This window comes from Agelaius tricolor, unplaced genomic scaffold (genome assembly GCF_023055355.1).
Source record: "Agelaius tricolor isolate 1412-34295 unplaced genomic scaffold, bAgeTri1.0.p SCAF_5, whole genome shotgun sequence".
In the NCBI taxonomy this organism is placed as follows: Eukaryota; Metazoa; Chordata; class Aves; order Passeriformes; family Icteridae; genus Agelaius; species Agelaius tricolor.
This window is the reverse complement of record NW_027269265.1, coordinates 47,994,107-48,010,877: the sequence shown is the minus strand read 5'-3', so window position 1 is coordinate 48,010,877 and position 16,771 is coordinate 47,994,107. Positions and strand designations below refer to the sequence as shown.

At 45.3% G+C, this 16,771-nt stretch overlaps 1 protein-coding gene across 1 annotated transcript in view; it reads right to left on the bottom strand.

Moving 5' to 3' along the window:
* SLC67A1 (solute carrier family 67 member 1) overlaps positions 1 to 16,771 on the bottom strand; it is a 58,267-nt gene that overhangs the window by 11,164 nt on the left and 30,332 nt on the right. The window contains exons 5-7 of the mRNA XM_071427759.1: positions 12,256 to 12,371; positions 11,679 to 11,789; positions 6,419 to 6,519 (exon numbers count right to left, since the gene is read on the bottom strand). Of these exons, the coding sequence (XP_071283860.1) occupies positions 6,419 to 6,519; positions 11,679 to 11,789; positions 12,256 to 12,371 (328 nt within the window). The remainder of the gene's footprint in view (positions 1 to 6,418; positions 6,520 to 11,678; positions 11,790 to 12,255; positions 12,372 to 16,771) is intronic.

The window sequence follows — 16,771 nt, the reverse complement described above, 5'->3', positions numbered from 1 at the left end:
TGCAGAATGAGCTGTCCTCAAGAGTCAGCAGAGCAGAGGGATGGTCCTCGTGCCAATGCTGGCATCCCCCGTGGGCTTTCCCACCACTTGGACTGTGGCAATAAAAAGTTCAAGGTAAAACATCACTGCTGAATCAACCAGCTTGGCAAGGGGACTATTTCCAAGGGCAAGAATGAGCCCAAGTCACCTGCTTTCCCCTTGGGGCTGGGCAGCAATTCTTAGGTTGTACAGATGGCAGTCCCCCCACCGCAGGCTGTCTGGGCTGCCTGCCTTCCTCCCCAGCAAGGGCACTGCTGATCCAGCCATGAAGCCCAGGCAGGCAAGGCCCATCATCCTGATTTTGGACACAGAGCCTTGATTTAGGCACTAGATAATATTTCCAGTCACCAGTCAGTCTGACCTCACTTTCCTGTCTGAATTTAGACCTGAAAACCCATTACTTCCAGCCTGCAATTTTCCCTGAGTGCAGAGCTCCTGGGCTGGCATGAGCTGCACATCTAGGGAGATGAAAGGAGGCTCATGTGCACTCTCCCATGTAAGATTTTGGACATGTGCTGCTGGTTTACCAGAAGGTAGCAGGGACATCCCAGGTGACTTGGCCATCACCACTCCCATGGACAAGCTCTGGTAGCTGATCAATGGAATTTATTATTTTTTTTTCTTACTGGTGTGTTCTGGGCTTTTTCCTTGCACATAAACTCCCCTTGAGATCGACTGCAATGGGCCTTACCCTCCTGCATTTCATTTTGCCTGGATGGTGCTTGCCTTTGTAACCTGACCTCCTTTGAAGTCGGGGAAGAGCCAGTGTACCTGGCTGGAATGCCTTCTGCCATCAATAAACAAAAGAGAGAGGAAATTGTTTGCAAGTGAAATAACAGGCACTGCCTGTGGCTGTGTACATATGTCACAGGAAAAATCAACTCATCTTTTTTTCCGCCCCCCTCTCCTTCTTTAAAGGCAAATAAGTCTCCCAATAAATGCATAAGAACAGCCAAATCTCTGTTCATCATTTTCTGCATTCAGCAAGCTGGGGATTTGTTACACTAGTCCAGCAAATCACATGGAAAAATACTCTCTTGCCTCTATCACTGCTTTTGGTTTCTGAGAAAACAGCTGCTCCCATTTGCTCAGAAAGGCCAATTACCCATTTGACTGTTAAGCTCTAACAAATTTCAGGAACCCCTTCTTGCAGGATGGAAAAGATTGTATTTGAAAGTCCAAGGTGCTAGTCTTTGGAAGACTTTTGAAGCCCCAGCCTTGCTGCACAGGGCTGCTGCTGAGCTGACTGGCACCTGCAAGAAGCTGACCTCACCTGTGGAGGTCAGAGGAGTTGTGCAGATGCTCAGCTGCTCCTCTGATCTCAGAGGACGTGGGACTGTTGGGAAAGATTCCTCCATCAGCACCAATTCAAAGCTTGACAGAGCCCAGCAACAAAATGATTTCCCTTTCACCTGCCAGCTTGGAGATGGAAAGCTGTGAGAAGGTCGGAGAGGCAGACACAGCAGGCCAGATAAGCTGGTACAGCCTCGTGGAGGAGATGCAGGGCCCCATCCCTGCACAGATAGCATGATTCACATCAGAAGCTGCCTCCCACGCCCTGGACCCGTATCTTGCCTTTGAAATTGTGCCGGCTGGCAGTTCCCAGGCCAGCCTGGCTGGGGAGGGACCTGCTGGGGCAGGGCTCGGGGGTCAGCACAGCCAGGGGCTGAACGTGCTGCAAAGCCCATGCTGGGGGAAAGGGGCTTTGCTTTACTGACACAGCCATGCCAGACATTGCTTGAGTCGTTCAGGTGCTGTGGAGGAGCAGGAGGGCGGTGGGACTGGAAGGAGGGATGATGGTGAGGACCAAACTGCTGAAGGCAGCACTTTGCCAAGCAGGGGGAAGAGGACGGTGTGTTTTGCAAACTCCAGCCTAATCGCTTTCTTTCCCCCTCCAACCCACCCCCCTGCACAGATATAAATCCTTCAAAGCGAGGAAACTGGAGAACTTTCTGTTTGTTGTTGCAAGGTCCTTTCACTAAGTGGGTTTTCCCCCTAGGCATACCTGGCTGTAATTAAATCCCCGGCTCTTTAATCATCTCTTTTGCTGTGTAGGGAGAAAAAAAAAAAAGCGAGAGGGACAGACTGGTGATAAGATGATACGCAATGTAAATCTCTCCTCCAGGAATCTCTCTCATCTTTTCAGGATCACTCCGTACCAACTTGTCCCTCCAGAAGCTGCACAGCTAGAGGTGGAGTTTGTATAACAATACAAATTTAAATGCAGTAAATAGAACAGATGTCTTATGATTTCTTGATCCTCAGGGTTATAAATATCTACCCCCTTTGTCCCACCCAGAGTTTTGTTTGGTGCATTTTGCTTTGGGTTGGTTTTTTTTTGAGAAAAAGTTCTTAAAGGAAAGTTTCCCCCACCCCCTCCCATGGTTTGAAATCTAAGCATCAGATGTGACTTCAGATATCAACTGGGGACTCCAGGAATTTCACTTGCCTAATCCTCCAGCAGCATTTTCCAAGCCACATACTACACCTGGAAGGTGTCCATGCTATCACACTTGCAAACTCAAAAAAAAAAAAAAAAAAAGAGTCTAGGTTCATTTCTGCCCATTACTCAAAATGAAATGATTTAAAACCATTATGAAATTAATTATTATCTGGAGGGAGATTGAATGGCATTTCACACTGCCAGGCATTCACTATGAGGGAAATCTCATTTGCATGGCTTCTCAGATGAGAGGGCTCTGGAAGCCCAGCCCTGGAGGACAGAGGGATTGTGTCCCTGACGGGCTCTCATAACTCTTGCCTGGAGACCTACCAGTGATCAGATAAAGATGCTTCAAGCACACCATGAGCAAGGGAATCTCTGCAGTGGTGCAGAGGCAGCTGGTGCAGAGGCAGCTCTCCTGCTGTCTGCCCTCCTCTCCTCATTTCGTTATCTCCCACATGACTTCTCTTCACCTGGCACAGTCCCAGCTCATCAGACAGCCCCACGCTTTCAGGGTGCTTCAAGAATCACTGCAGAGACCTGGATTGCTTGAATTACCCCCATGTGCTACTTTCATTTCCCCAGCAGTCCATTCCAGCCTCAGTCATATTCCATTTTCCAAGCCTCAGCTCTGTTTCCTCATCAGACAGTTCTTGTCTCAATGCTGTCTCACTGCCTTCCCACCCCCCCTTTTCTGACCTTGCCTGGCTGTGTCCTGACCCAGACATGAGCCCCCTTCCCACCAGCACTGCACTTCACCCTGCCCACACTTTCCCATATCCCCTGCTGTTGGATGATGCTCACCACAGGATGAGGAGCTCTGGATGGGATCCCTCAGTGATGCCTGAATTGGTGGTGTCCAAACTAACATCCTCCATCTGCAAAGAGGGCAAACCCCTCACCTTCTCAAGGGTCTGTGTTTCTGTGCTGATTCCCCATGCAAAGAGCTGTTTGGGATAGCAATGGCAAAGAACTTGAGTTGCCTACTTAAAATTAGGTGGACTGACTCAAAGCCTCTCAAAATCTCCTCTTAGGTACTCTTCAGCTGGCTTGAATGAGAGGGATGAGGAGAAACAGATTCTTACAGTGCATTGGCCACTTCTTACCACAGCAGGTCAAATGAGGTTGGGAAGCTGAAAAACTAGATTAAGCAATTGGAGCATAATATCCTTGGGGTGGGAGAGGAAGGCAGGAAGACACCATCACTATTTGAGTCATGCTGGGATTGCTGATCAGGCTGGGAAAGGGAGCTGCAACATTGCCTTCTGTAAGAGGAATATGTAAGTTTTGAGAATATTTAATTTAATAAACTACAATAACACAAAAGAAATAATTTCCCCCTTAATTTCTTTAATGTCCCCTTCCAGCTATAAAAGTCCTTAAACACCATCTTTTTCAAGTCCAGGAAGAGATGCAAACATGGGCGACAGGTTTCCTCTAACAGAAGGGCTCAGGGCAAGTCCAAGAGGATGGGAAATGATTTACAGAAGGGCAAACTAAAGAGTAAAAAAAAAAAAAAAATCAAAGCTGAGTATCTGCTGATGAAATTGACTGAAAATTACATTGTATTCCTTATGAATAAAGCTGTCATTTACTCAGTGAAGTGGGGAAGCCAGTCAGCAGATATTAATCATCATTCACCTATCCAGACTGGTGGAATTCACTTGCACCCTAATCTGCATTTGTATCTCAGCAGTATCAATTCACTGTAAAGCAGAAACAAATGCATCTGAAATGCCAGCTTGGGCAACTCAAGCAGCTCTGGGGCTCAGCAGGACAGAGCCAGCACACCTCTATTCCCTGCAACCCAAACAGAAAACAGCCATGAAACATTAACCCAGACACCATCCACAAGAGATATCTTTGGGTGGTTCCAGACAGATACCTGAAAGTAAAGACACGAATTCTAATGTTTTACAATAATTTAAAAGCCAGAGAGTGAGAGTTCAGTTTGGTCCAGTTGAGGATCTTGTCCTGCATAAACCAGAGTAGAGTTTGGACTGCCACTGTAGGACAGGCTTAGCAGTATGGATAGAAACTGCATGGATGTATGAAAGAAAACTGCCTGGCTGATAGAAACCAGTTTCTGTGCCAAAAGTCCCAAGGCAAAGACTCCCCAGCAAAGCAGATGCTGCACCTGAGCCTGCAGGGCCCTGCTGGCTTGGATTGTGGCAATAGGAATGATTGGCCTCTGTGGGATGAAACTCTGTGACTCTGGGAAGGGTCAGGTCCCTGGTTAGCCCTGGCATCTGACCATCCATGAGGAAGCAGAGTGGATGCTGTAATTCCCATATCTTCCAGGCCTGTCTCTGTGTGGGCTGCCCCAGCAGGGCAGAGGAGCTGACCTTATCTACAGCAGTTTCAACCAAACTAACCTGGGGAACAATGGCACTGAAGGCAGACAGATATTCCAGACATAACAGCAGTGTCCTCAAGACAGATATCCTGGCCCTAGCAGTGGAGTCCAGGCTCCATCTAGCCACAAGAGCAATTGCTGCCCACGTTACCCACTCTAAACAAGCACACCACAGCCATGCTGCAACTCCAGATCGAATTTCTGCCCAGGTAACAGGGGTTTAAGTGGTATGTCTAAAGTTAAAAGCCCAGCTGCAGGGAGTCCTTCTGCATTCAAATGGGGAAGAAGATATGGGACAGTGACTTGGCCCCTCTAAAACCTGAGTGATTCCTGCAGATCCTGGTCTAGGAGGCAGCCTACAAGGCTAACATAGGGAAAGCCTCTGAAAGCAGTGGAGTGTGGGTCAGAAGCTTGCTTGTGCACTGGCAAACTGCTCTTCTTCCCAAAGAGGCTGAATGGGACTGCATTCAGCAGGTTGGAGATGTTCACAGGAGCAAGAGACAGCTATTCCAAAGCCACCCTCACAGGAGGGACATGGCAAAGGCACCATCTGCTCAGCTCCAGACTTTACCCTGCAGAATCCAGCTGCTGATGTGCAGCCATGCCTGTCTGCTGCTCTACCAACATTTGGTGAGGGCAGGCCAGAGCCCAAGTGACTGGCAACACCATGTCAAATCCAAATCACAAAGGAAGCAGCTTGAGCTGCCATTCCCCAAATGAGAAGCTCCCACAGGAACTCTGTGGCAATACCCAGGAAATGAAGAGGATTTAATAACAAGACCACTCTCCTTCAGGATATTGCTTAACTTGCATTCCTACCTTGGGGCTTGGTTATAACCATCTGCTGCACTTTCTGCAAAATTATTAAGCCTCTTCCTCCAAAAGGAACATTCTGCTATAATACAACACTGCACATTTTTGACCTTATTACTGCCTAATTCAGCTGACTTTTTTCCCTTTTACCCATTTTGGTAGTCTCCTAACCATGTTCTGTCACCCACCTTCCACCTTTCTGTGCTTTGGTTTTGTTTTTTGGTTGTTTTTTTTTTTTTTTTTTTTTTTTTTTTTTTTTTTTTCTTTTTTGGGAATCACAAGCTTGCTGTGCTTGTTTCCATGCAGCAGAAACAAGTTCTTCTACACTGAAGGGATCTTCAGTGAAAACACCAGTAAGGTTGTCTGCTTTCCTGAGTATACAGGGTGCTACTATACAAATGCAAATCAACTAACCTGCACCAGGAAAAACCTCAGCCAAGGCACTTTAGCTTCAATGTAAGTTTTGTTACAAAACCCAGGACATATCAGTCCAAGGAAATTTTAGCTCCACAGCTTAAAGATCTACAGAGAGGGATAAGGGGAAGAAAGCTTTCAGGATACTCCTTGCTCCAATTTCTTCCCATTTCAAGGAACAGAATAAATTTGGAGTCACTCCTCTTTTTGAAGCTAAATGCCATAAAAAAAAATGGATTTGCCTGCCAATAATGCACCTGGATTTGGAAGCTAGGATGTGTCCAGAAGGTAGTGAATTAGGTAGCAGTGTGGCAAGCTAATCTGTCCAAGAGGGGGACTTGCACTTCACTTACCATTTGAAGGACACCAAAATATGACATCAGATATCCAGACTCCACTGCTTCCAAGCCAAAGAAATCCATGGAGATGATGGAAAACATAATCATGAACAAACCTGGCAGGGTTAATGCAAAGAGTACATCAATACACTTGCAGTGCATGTAACAGCCCAAACCCTGCTCCCAATCACCACCAGTCCAAGTCAGTAGCTCTCCCTGGGTTTGCCAGCACTGGGTATAAACATGAGCACAATCCTATTCAAAGTCATTGTAGTAATTTAATCTTTAAATGTTAACTTTTTTATCCCCTTACTTTCATCTTTAAGTAATGTGACTATGTAGGCTGTAGTTTCAGCTGTTAATTATAAACTGGTAAATATTTGTATCACTGATGCCAGGCTAACCATTAAGACAGCAAGAAAACATTTGTTCAGACAAGACTGTAACCATAAAAATAATCTGATTGGATTCCTCACCCCTTTTGCCTGACTTCAGATATTCACTGTGGGGAGCAGCCCAGTGACATCAGCCAAAATGCAGTGGTTTCACTGCACACCTCAGCAACAATGTCTGGGGCACGTGAAACATCTCTTGTGAGGACAGTGATAGCAATGTCAACACCAGCAGTCAGGAAAGTATGGGCAGAAAGAGCACAGACCAGGTCTGCTTTGCAATTGAGGCAATTTCTGGAAAGTGTAACAGAGAACATCCACTCAATCTCAAATGGAAATACAACAGTGTGTGTTTTCCCCACTGCCAAACATACACAAATACAGGCATGCTTGCACATGCTCCCAGTCTTACAGAGAGAGCCATCAAATTAAAAATATGATGTCAAAACACTGCACTTCAAGTGTGGTGTGGGGTAAGAGTTTGCTGCTTCCCCTAGTGTCTTGTGCACCTGAGATGGACCAAGACAGTAGGAAATTGGGGCTCTCTGTGTGTGAAGAACCCCACAATGTGCCTGTCAGAGATCACTGATCCTTCCAGGAAAGGAGAGGCCAGATGACTTTTAGCAGTCCTGCCTTTCCTGGTAAGATCCTCTGAGTTATAAAGACTGGGTTAAAAGGGAGCCTTGTTCCTCTCCTTCCTGCAAAAACCAGAATGCAGGAGGCAATGTGTGAGCACTGAGAAGACAGCTGGTGGCCTGGCAAGTGACATGCATGGGGAGGATTTGCCAGCTTCTCCTGGAAGGATGAAGAGGGTGATTCCAGATTGCTGGAAGGATTCGCTTCCTAAGGAACAAGAACAACTCCACTGCATCCAGCAGCCCAAGCCCAGCACCACCAGTGCAGCACCTGCAGCAACAAGGAGCTGCCTCCAGGCTCCCCAAGCCTTTGCCTGGAGGGAGCACCACCCTCCCATGCCAGGACCTGCCACAAAGCCTTCCTGAACCCCACCGGAGACATGTCCTCCCCCTTAACAGGAGCAGCTGCACCCCAGCTGGCTCTATGGGGCTGGGAGAGAGGGATGGGGGGCAGGAAGGGCCCCCTGCTCTTCTGCTCTCCAGCTGTGAGGAGAAGGTGCCTGGGAGCTGGGGCTCATGAAGACCTATGGCTTCACCACACCCCTGCACGGGGAGCACACAGCTCTTATCCAGTTCCTTTGAAATTGCTCTCAGTTCAAGCCAGCTTAAGGTAACATGCAAATACCAGTATTTACTCACAACAGCCAAATCAGGCAACAGGGCTGCACATATTTATAAAAGGCACACGTGACAAAATGAAAGAAAAACCACACTTGGTTTCACTTGTAGGAAGATCAGATGGAAGCAGGAGCTCTCCCTTCATCCTCCACCCCTCTGCAAGGACCACCTAGGAGGGGCTTGGCCTCCCTACATACCTGGTGCCTCTTCCTGGTACTGTGCTCCAGCTTCTACAGCTCCTCTCCCAAGTCCCTCATCAAGTTAAGACAGATTTGGATCTTTCTCCTCCAAACAAGCTGCTTTCTTTCTGAGTAGGGGAATAGGCAGTGCTCTTTAATTAGAATTACACATTGCACAGCTCCCCTGGAGGTGCAAAGGTCTCATTTTCAGATGGGTGTCACCCCCTGTGCCTGCAGGGTCCCTTAAAGCCACCTGGAGGAGGGAGACCCCCTTGCCCCTCTTCTCTCAGAAACGAAGGTGGTCTCTCCCACTGGTAGCACATTTCTTGATGAAACCCACAAGGCAAGCCTCAGATTGAACTAAAAAAATGTGTTATGCTCATTGGAGCAAGCATTTCTCACAAAGATCTCAGCAGGTTCCCAGCTGGGTAGGCTGCAGGTCAGCTGAGGGCAGGACATAAATAATGATAAACCTCATCCATGCTGACAGGCTCAACGTGGAAAAAAAAAAAAAAAAAGAGGAAAATGGCATAAAATACCCTCAGAAACCTTGCCTTTTTTGAGGTCTATGAAAAGGGTGAAAACAACTTTTTTTCCTTAGAAAACCTGGCATCAGTGGGATGAGTAACAAAGGTCATGCAGCAGAAAGCAGGGAAATGGTTTGTGAGATGCAGTAACGGTGACAAAAAGCACCAAGGAAAATCAGGAGTGCAAACCCTATTTAAAAAAAAAAAAAGTGACATGTTTGAAAGCAGCCTGTAGTTTTGGAGGGCCAGTTTAGCAATCCCTACTGCAAGATGGTGTGAGAAGGCAAGCACAGCCTCTGGGAGCTCATCACAGCTCTCCTATGCTGGACTGGAAATGTGATGGGATGCAGAGCCCCAAGGCTCACTGCAAAACGCTGTTCCACATGTGAAAGAAAATCCTTTAAAAAACAGGATTGCAGGTGCTAAAGCAATCATGCTGAAACCAGATTTTCCAAAGGGATTAGGCAGCCCAAGATTCATACAAGCAGCTATTTATCAATATTTTCAAGGCCCTGGTGATTTCTTGTCAATGAGAGTTACATTTGATATTTTTATCCTCTGGTTTTTCTTTCTGCCTCTATCTACCACAATGCAGAGAGGCTCTTTTTTCCCAGGTCAGCTGAGAAGGTAACTGGGCTGTGCTGGAGCTCTCTGCTGCCTTCCAACCCCTGGCAGCTCCTTTCCTGCAAGAGGCACAGAGCCCATGTCTCTGCTTTTATGCAACACAGGGAGGAGGTTCCCAGCCCTGCAGCCCTCCCAGGGAGGTTCTTTCGGTCTCAAACCAGCTAATTTTGGGCAACAATGAGATCCATAAGGAACAAAAGATTTTCTTTGCTGTATATCACAAATCTGTTTACAAAGTAAACAGAAAACGGTCTGTAATTTGGGCAATCTAATTAATTATACAGTTGCAGCCTGGGGATGAAAGGTAAATGAGCTCATGAGGAGCTCAGCCTCCAGCTGTGAGCTGCAGAGAATTAGGGATGGCCAGATCCCCTTTCAGCTGCCAGCAGTCTGGTCAGTGACCTGAAGTGAAGAGAGAAGAGAAGTCACTAGGATTTTAATCACTCCTCACTGTAGTGGGAGTGCTATAGCCTCAAGTGAACCTTCTCCTACCCTTACAGAAATACTGACAGACTGAAATCCCAGTGCCTGCCTTAAATCCTAGCTTCACTGTCTCCATCCTCTTTGCCTAGAAACTGCCTTGAAGTTTTGGGCAGGAGATGTTTATTTTGGTTCAGTGAGCATTTTTGCTTTGCATGGGGAAAGAAGAATGGATTCTGTAACAGGCAGGAATTTGCATTTTGGCAGGAATGTCTAAAGCAAAGTGCATTTTGCCTGGCCTTTGGAAAAGAGAGAGCACACAGGAAATAACTGTGGGAAGCTCACATGGATGCAGTCTCAGGCATTTTTAACAGAGAAATGAATGCTACTTTAAGATGAGAAATGAGTCAGAATCAGCTAAGAAAACCCTTGTAAAACATCTTTCTCATTCTGTGAAATGCTGTCATTTTTATACACTTTTTAGAGTGCGGTTTTAGAAGTTTATTGTATTAAGAACCAAAAAAGTTGCACTGTTAGGTCAAGCCAGCAGTGGTTTGAGACTGTATCCTATCTCCAGTGGCAGGGGCAGGACCAACTGGCATTACTGATCTCAGCCAGTGCCAGCTGCTCACAGCAAGGGAAAAAAACCCAGAAATCCTTTACTTCCAGCTCCAGTTGGACTTGTTCCCCCAGAGATGTAGCAAGAAATAACAGATGAGCCTGACCAAGCCCAGGAGTGCCATTTCCTTCCGATTCAGCCACACTCCACAACCAAATTTACTTTCATTTGTATACCGAATTTACAGTTTACAAATTAGCATTTAATTTGTAAATCATGTTTCACATTCTTTAAACTTCAAGGACTTCTCCAGACAAAAATGAATTGGAAAAAGATACAAAGTCTAAAAGCTAGGGTGCCTTAAGTTCCCTGTTTGGATCAGAAGTGCCTTAGTTTGCTCAGATGCATGATACACACATGTTATGATGTGCACAAAACTCAGTTCTTGAAATCATCCTCAAGAGAAACTGGACTTTTTGGGTTGAATGGGAAAAGAGCTGTGGAGGCTTTGTATGTGCAAGGGCAGAGAACATCACCCTGTCCTTCCACATCACTGACGAGGATGACTTGCAGCTTGTCTCTAGTCAAGTGTGTGGGGAAAGAAGTTAGAGGGTAGGCAGAACTGAATATTATTAAATTATGGCCAGGGATGCATAGTCAGGCAACTAGGGAGATATGAACCCTGCCAGGACAGCAACTGACTCAGAGGAAGCAGGGAAAGAGATGGGTTTGGGAAGGGATTGACGGATCAGTGAGTTCCTACCATGACATAAAACCCCCCCAGCAGAATATATAAGGAAGAGAAGAACAAGCATCCCCATCAATGTGCTAGGGAAGACCCTCATGCTGTGGGTCCCCTGTGTGCAGCTTGGCCCTCTCATCCATCAACAATTTTTAATTGCTGGGAAAAAGGTTAGGATACACATACCCCTTAAAATCACTAAGTAAAATCAGGAAGGACCTCAGTTTTTCTGGCAGAGGAAAAACAATTTTCTTCTGCTCTGAAGAGCTTACAGCCCAAAGAGAAATGACAGACAAGAGGAAAAAACATTTGCAGTGAGGGGATGGAGAGATGAAGTGATTTGCCAAAACTCCCAGATGCAGCTTGTGACAAGTAATGTGTTGGACATTAAGTCCCAGGCTTTTGACCCTGTGTAGCTGAGACTACCTGAGAGCACCCAGCCTCAAGTTAGGAGGCGAATCCTCACTGCTCTGTGATCAAAAGCAATGTGCTTTCAGAAACTTGAGACAAGCCTGGCCTACAGTGTACATCATCCTATTCTAAATGCATCAGCAATGATGGGTAATGGGTGAGATTTACCTATGGGAAATCCAGCAAAGACCTTGACTATGAAAACTTCCATCACTCCCGGAAACTTCATCAGGCGCAGGATTTCTCTGATGCTAAACAAGCTCCCAGACGGTGATGTGCCTGCAGAGGATGACATATGGGTTAATATTCTGATTACACAGGCTAAGGGTAGAAAACAGGAAACACTGAGACTCTGCTCAGGTTCAAAACCCACCCAAAACCCACATCTCTGCTGCACCAGCTTGGTGCCGATGGCAGGAGGCTGGGAGCTGGTGCCAGGTCTGCGTGTAGAGGAATCCTCTGAGACAGTGGGGTTTCCTCCCCTGTCAGACCAAACTAACCCCCAGCAAGGGCTCCACAATCACCTTTTCTGAGACTGGAAGACTGCAATTCTGCATGGAAGAGTGATCTATATATTTGGAATAATCCTCTTCCATAAGCTCAGCTTAGACATTGAAGCGTCAGCATCTCAAGGCTGGGACCTTTTTGCCCTTAAATCAACTCCAAGTTCCTTCAGCAGTTCTTGCAGCACGTCAATCCCCTCCCCCTTTTCATGTACTATTTTTCAGAAGCACAAAATACTCACTGTGCTCTGTCCTGTGATGGTCTGACTTTGGTTTAGTCTGAGAAGGGATCCAAACCACTGCTATCAGGATGTTGATGAGACTTCCCACCAGCCCAACGTAGGTAGGAGCATAAACACTGCAAAATAGAGATAACTGGATAAATACCATAAACAAGAGATTTATACCTCCATCCTGCAAAGGCCTGGGCTTTTGGATGAGGAATAGTTCCCCTTCAAGTCACAGCACATAAGGCATTAAAAGAACTCACATCCTTTAATGGAGGGTTTGGATATGACCACCATTTGAAATTTCACCAAAAGATGGCTATTTTTATCAAGATGGTTTATCATTTTATTCATAACAGGGTATAATACAATGCTTTTAAATCCCCAAGTGTCAGGGGAAAGGAGCTTTTCTTGGTTTAATGAAGGTTATAAATCTTCCCACAGAAAGCACAGCATCTGCTTGTTAGAATCCACCTAATCCTTGTCTAATCCCCAGTTTCATTAGTCAAAGTATCATCTCACTCCTTGAAATTTCTCAGTGAAATAAAATGAACTTAAGAAAAGTACTCAGGCTGATTAAGGACGGTAGAATATGGCCTACAATCAGAACTAAAGCCACCAGAGAGATGATACCATTTGAAAAGGAAGCATTAAAAATAAAAGCATGACTACAAAACCTTCTGAGAAGGTAAACAGCATTTTGACTGATGCACTTACTTTTCTCCAAAGGTGCCCCAAACCAAACCAATATCAACTACCAAACCAAGTTCAGCTATCTCTCAGAGCCCCAAACATTGAATTTTTAACAGAAGTGGGGCCACATCCTTGGATGTAGACACAGTGAACAGCAATTATTAACTATAGTTGTACAATGATAAAAAGGAACAATTACAACTTATCTAAAAAACACAAACATGAAAAAGTCAATAGAGCCAGTAAATAGGCCCCAGTTATCACTGTCCTCTTAAAAGAGAAGGTTAGGAAATGACTCTTCCAAGTGTTTGAGGGTACGTGGGAAGATTCCACACTCTAAGGGACTTTAATTTTAACAAATGCAGTAGAGCAAAGTCCAGGCCTGGAAGACTGAAACTGAGAGAAGTCAAGCTGAAAACAAAGAGAGAAGTTTGTTTTAACAGTGAGAGCAATTATCCACTAAACCAGCTCATTAAAAGTCTCCCCCATCACGAGAACCCAGTTACTTGTAAGGTTTCCTAAAACATGTGCTTGAAACCAACCACAGGAAGCAGGTTTGGGGTGGAAATGCCCAGCAGAAACACCAAAGGCTGGTGTCATGTAGGGCACAACATGAAGTGACCACCATGGTGCCTTGGAGGCACCCAAATTTAACCATTTTGGACTTCAGCAAACTAATTCCTGGATTTCAGCAGAGAAAGCTTTGAAGTTTTGCAGATCCATGCAGACCTGGAGGTGAATGTGCCATCCCTGCATTGCCAGCAACCTGTGCTGCCACAAATAAGATGTACAAGTGAGCTGTGAGCCCCCAGCTGATTCTCCCTGTGATCCTGCTGATGAAACACTGCTTATTGCCTGGTTTTTTACTGCTGATTTCCTTGCCAGGCTATGGTGCATGTTTTTCATTAAATAACCAGCAGCACCAATTGTAAAAGCCTCAAGTTTCCTCCGTGCTAGACAAAGGTGCAGTCTGAATAATTTCTGGAGTATTATTTAAGCCACAGAGCAAGACAGTCAAGGACTGAGATGCAAACAAGCAAGAAAATCATCAGAGAACAAATATAAATATACATATACACACACACACACACATTCCCGCTAATAGTAACAGCAAAATCCCAGCTGAATATTTTAATTCTCATTAATTATTATTAAAACAACAAAGCCAGATAATATCTTTCTACAAAAGGACTTAGCACAGTAATTTAGACCTGCTGCCTTCTATCCACCAAGCTGCTTCACTAATTAACTCAGACCACAAAATTAGTCATTTACTGGATCATTACTTTTCATTTTTAGTGCAGCAGATTGCCACTTTCTAAATTAAAATTATATGCCAAGCAGTTCCCAAACTACTGAAATCAAATTTGTGGACAAAAAATTTTATCCAAGACATCCAGAATTTCTACTTTGCATTGCACTATAAAGTAAATTTACTAAGAAAATAAAAAGGATAAAATAACCGAAATAAGTAGCTGCAGCTGGCTAAATGTGTGTGTGGGGGGGTTGTGATGGTTTATTTTTTTTGGTTGGCTGTTTTTTGTTTTTTTTCTGGGAGTTTCTCTATTTCAAGCTTTCATGCTGATATGGAAAAAACACATCTCAAAATTTTTCATCAGCCAGAAGAACTTCCTTTCCAGCTCTACTTTTTCCTGAGGTTGCCCAGAATCCCACATACCAATGTAAAGATGTTTTACTCTTCACGTCCAAGAAGAATTACAGTAAGCAATGACAGAAGGATCACTCTGTAAAACTATAAGCAAACAATGCCCTGTGCTTACTTCACTGCAAGCACAGGACTGTTAATTCACTGCTGTGAAAGGGAGAGGAGAGCCTTGACAATTGACATGTTTGGGAAAACTTGGGTTTGGTATAGCAAATTTCTGGAATTTTACACAGCTGGTTGCTGAAATCAGAGAAAAGCAGTAAAATATGGAGCTCAAAACTGTGTTTTCCACACAAGCCTGAAGCAAAGTCATCTGAAAATCCCTTTTCCTAAGCACATCTTTCTGCTAGTGCTCCATCTTTTTCCACACATTAAGCACTGTCATTCCTTGATGGAATGGTGAGGAAGGTACACCCTCCAGTCAGGTGCCCTGCTATCTCATCCTTCAGCAGGGACAAATGCTGAAATTTGATAAAACTCAACTGTGTCCTGGAAACCACCTTTTGCATTTGTTTGTTGGCTCATTTAAGAGAGATGAACTGGAACCAAGGGAGGTGGTGGTAGGAATGCTTTGCTGGGTTGGTAGCACCTGCTGAACAAGAGCTGGCTCGTGGTCGCTCATCTGTTTTTTTATTTTAAAATTTAAACATCCCTTCTCTGCTGATATCAGCCAGAGTCCTTTTGCCAGAGTTCAGTTTTGTGTTTGGCTTACCAGGAGGAAGCCTCCCCAGGAAGGGATGCAGTGGCACTATTAAGATAAATGAAGGACATCGAGCAGGCTGCTCCTGTAGCAGCTTTTCCCATCCTCTTCCCCTTCCTGCTCTCCCTCTCCTCCCTCCTGGCTGTCCACAAACCAGCCATGTGGAACCAGAGTGAGCCCTGCCAAACCCAGCAGCAGATTTCCTGAGCAGGGCAGAAGAACAAAGGCTGCGGGCAGGACTAATACAATTAAATTAAATGGAGCAAAAGGGCACAGCAGCTTTGGCAGCTGAGTTCATTGTATGGCCTCTTCCAGCTTCTTGTTGATTAATGAGAGATTAAGGGCCTTTACTGTCCTGGGCTTTATGGCCAAAATAACTTGGGTAACTTTATCTGTGTACTTCAGCATGTTATTTATAATTCCTCTGCTTTTTAATCTGTAGAGAGAGCCCCTTCCTGACTTTTGTCAGCAGCCTCCTAGTCTTCCCTGGGGACTTCTGCTAGAAAAGCCCCTTTCAGCTGTCAGCTAAAACCACAGCTGCCCACTATTCTTTTTGTTTTTCCAGCCCTGCCATGAAGCAGAGGAATAAAGTGCATTTTCCTGTCCTGCATGGGACTGATGTATCCCAATCTTCTGCTTTCAGGAGGATGCAAACATTTTGGCAGCAGGGAGCGAACACTTGATTCTAGGACTAGGAGGAACTAGGGTCAAGGAGGGCTAGTTTTTGCCAACATGACTGGCTGCAGCTTGTCCTGACATAAAACTTTCAGAGAAGCAGGAAGAGAACATGAGCAGAGGGACCTGGAGGCCAGGAGCCTGTAACATCAGCCAAGAACTGCTTAATAACCTAACAATAGCCTCTCCTTTTCACTTTCCTGGAGCCAATAGGTAAAATGTGGTTATATTTAAAGCATTCCTTTAAAGAGTTTTAAAGGGTTTCAAAAAGTGGGATGGCCACTTGCCACAGGACCCATGGTGTGGGTCAAAAGGCCTTTTGGTAGCCTGTGGCCACGGAGAAGGGATGAGTGGCTGGCAGCTAAGATTACCCATCTGGAAAACTCCACCCTAAATGCTGGTGGGAAAGCAGAATTGATGAAAAAACCATTAATAGTAATGTACTGGAAAACAGATTGACCCTCAAAAAAATCCTAGGATCCAAAGCCAGCTGGAGGACGGTTGCATTTCTTCCCATCTAACACTTAACCAGCCCCTCTATTTACTGGCAGGTAAATCCCAGCCTTCACCTCCCAAGGGCAGCAAAGTGAGGAGCTAATCCATGATCCTTCACAACCTGCTGCCATCAGGGTCAATTAGTGTGAGCCAAATGAATGCAATCAGAGTTCAGTTTTTGAATCAAGACACGGCAGTAACACAGCAAGGCAGTAACACAGAGGCTCTCCAACTCCTGTCACCTGCCCCTGAAGTCAGAGGTGGCACACAAGCAGCATCTGAAAAACCTGGCAAGTTATAGA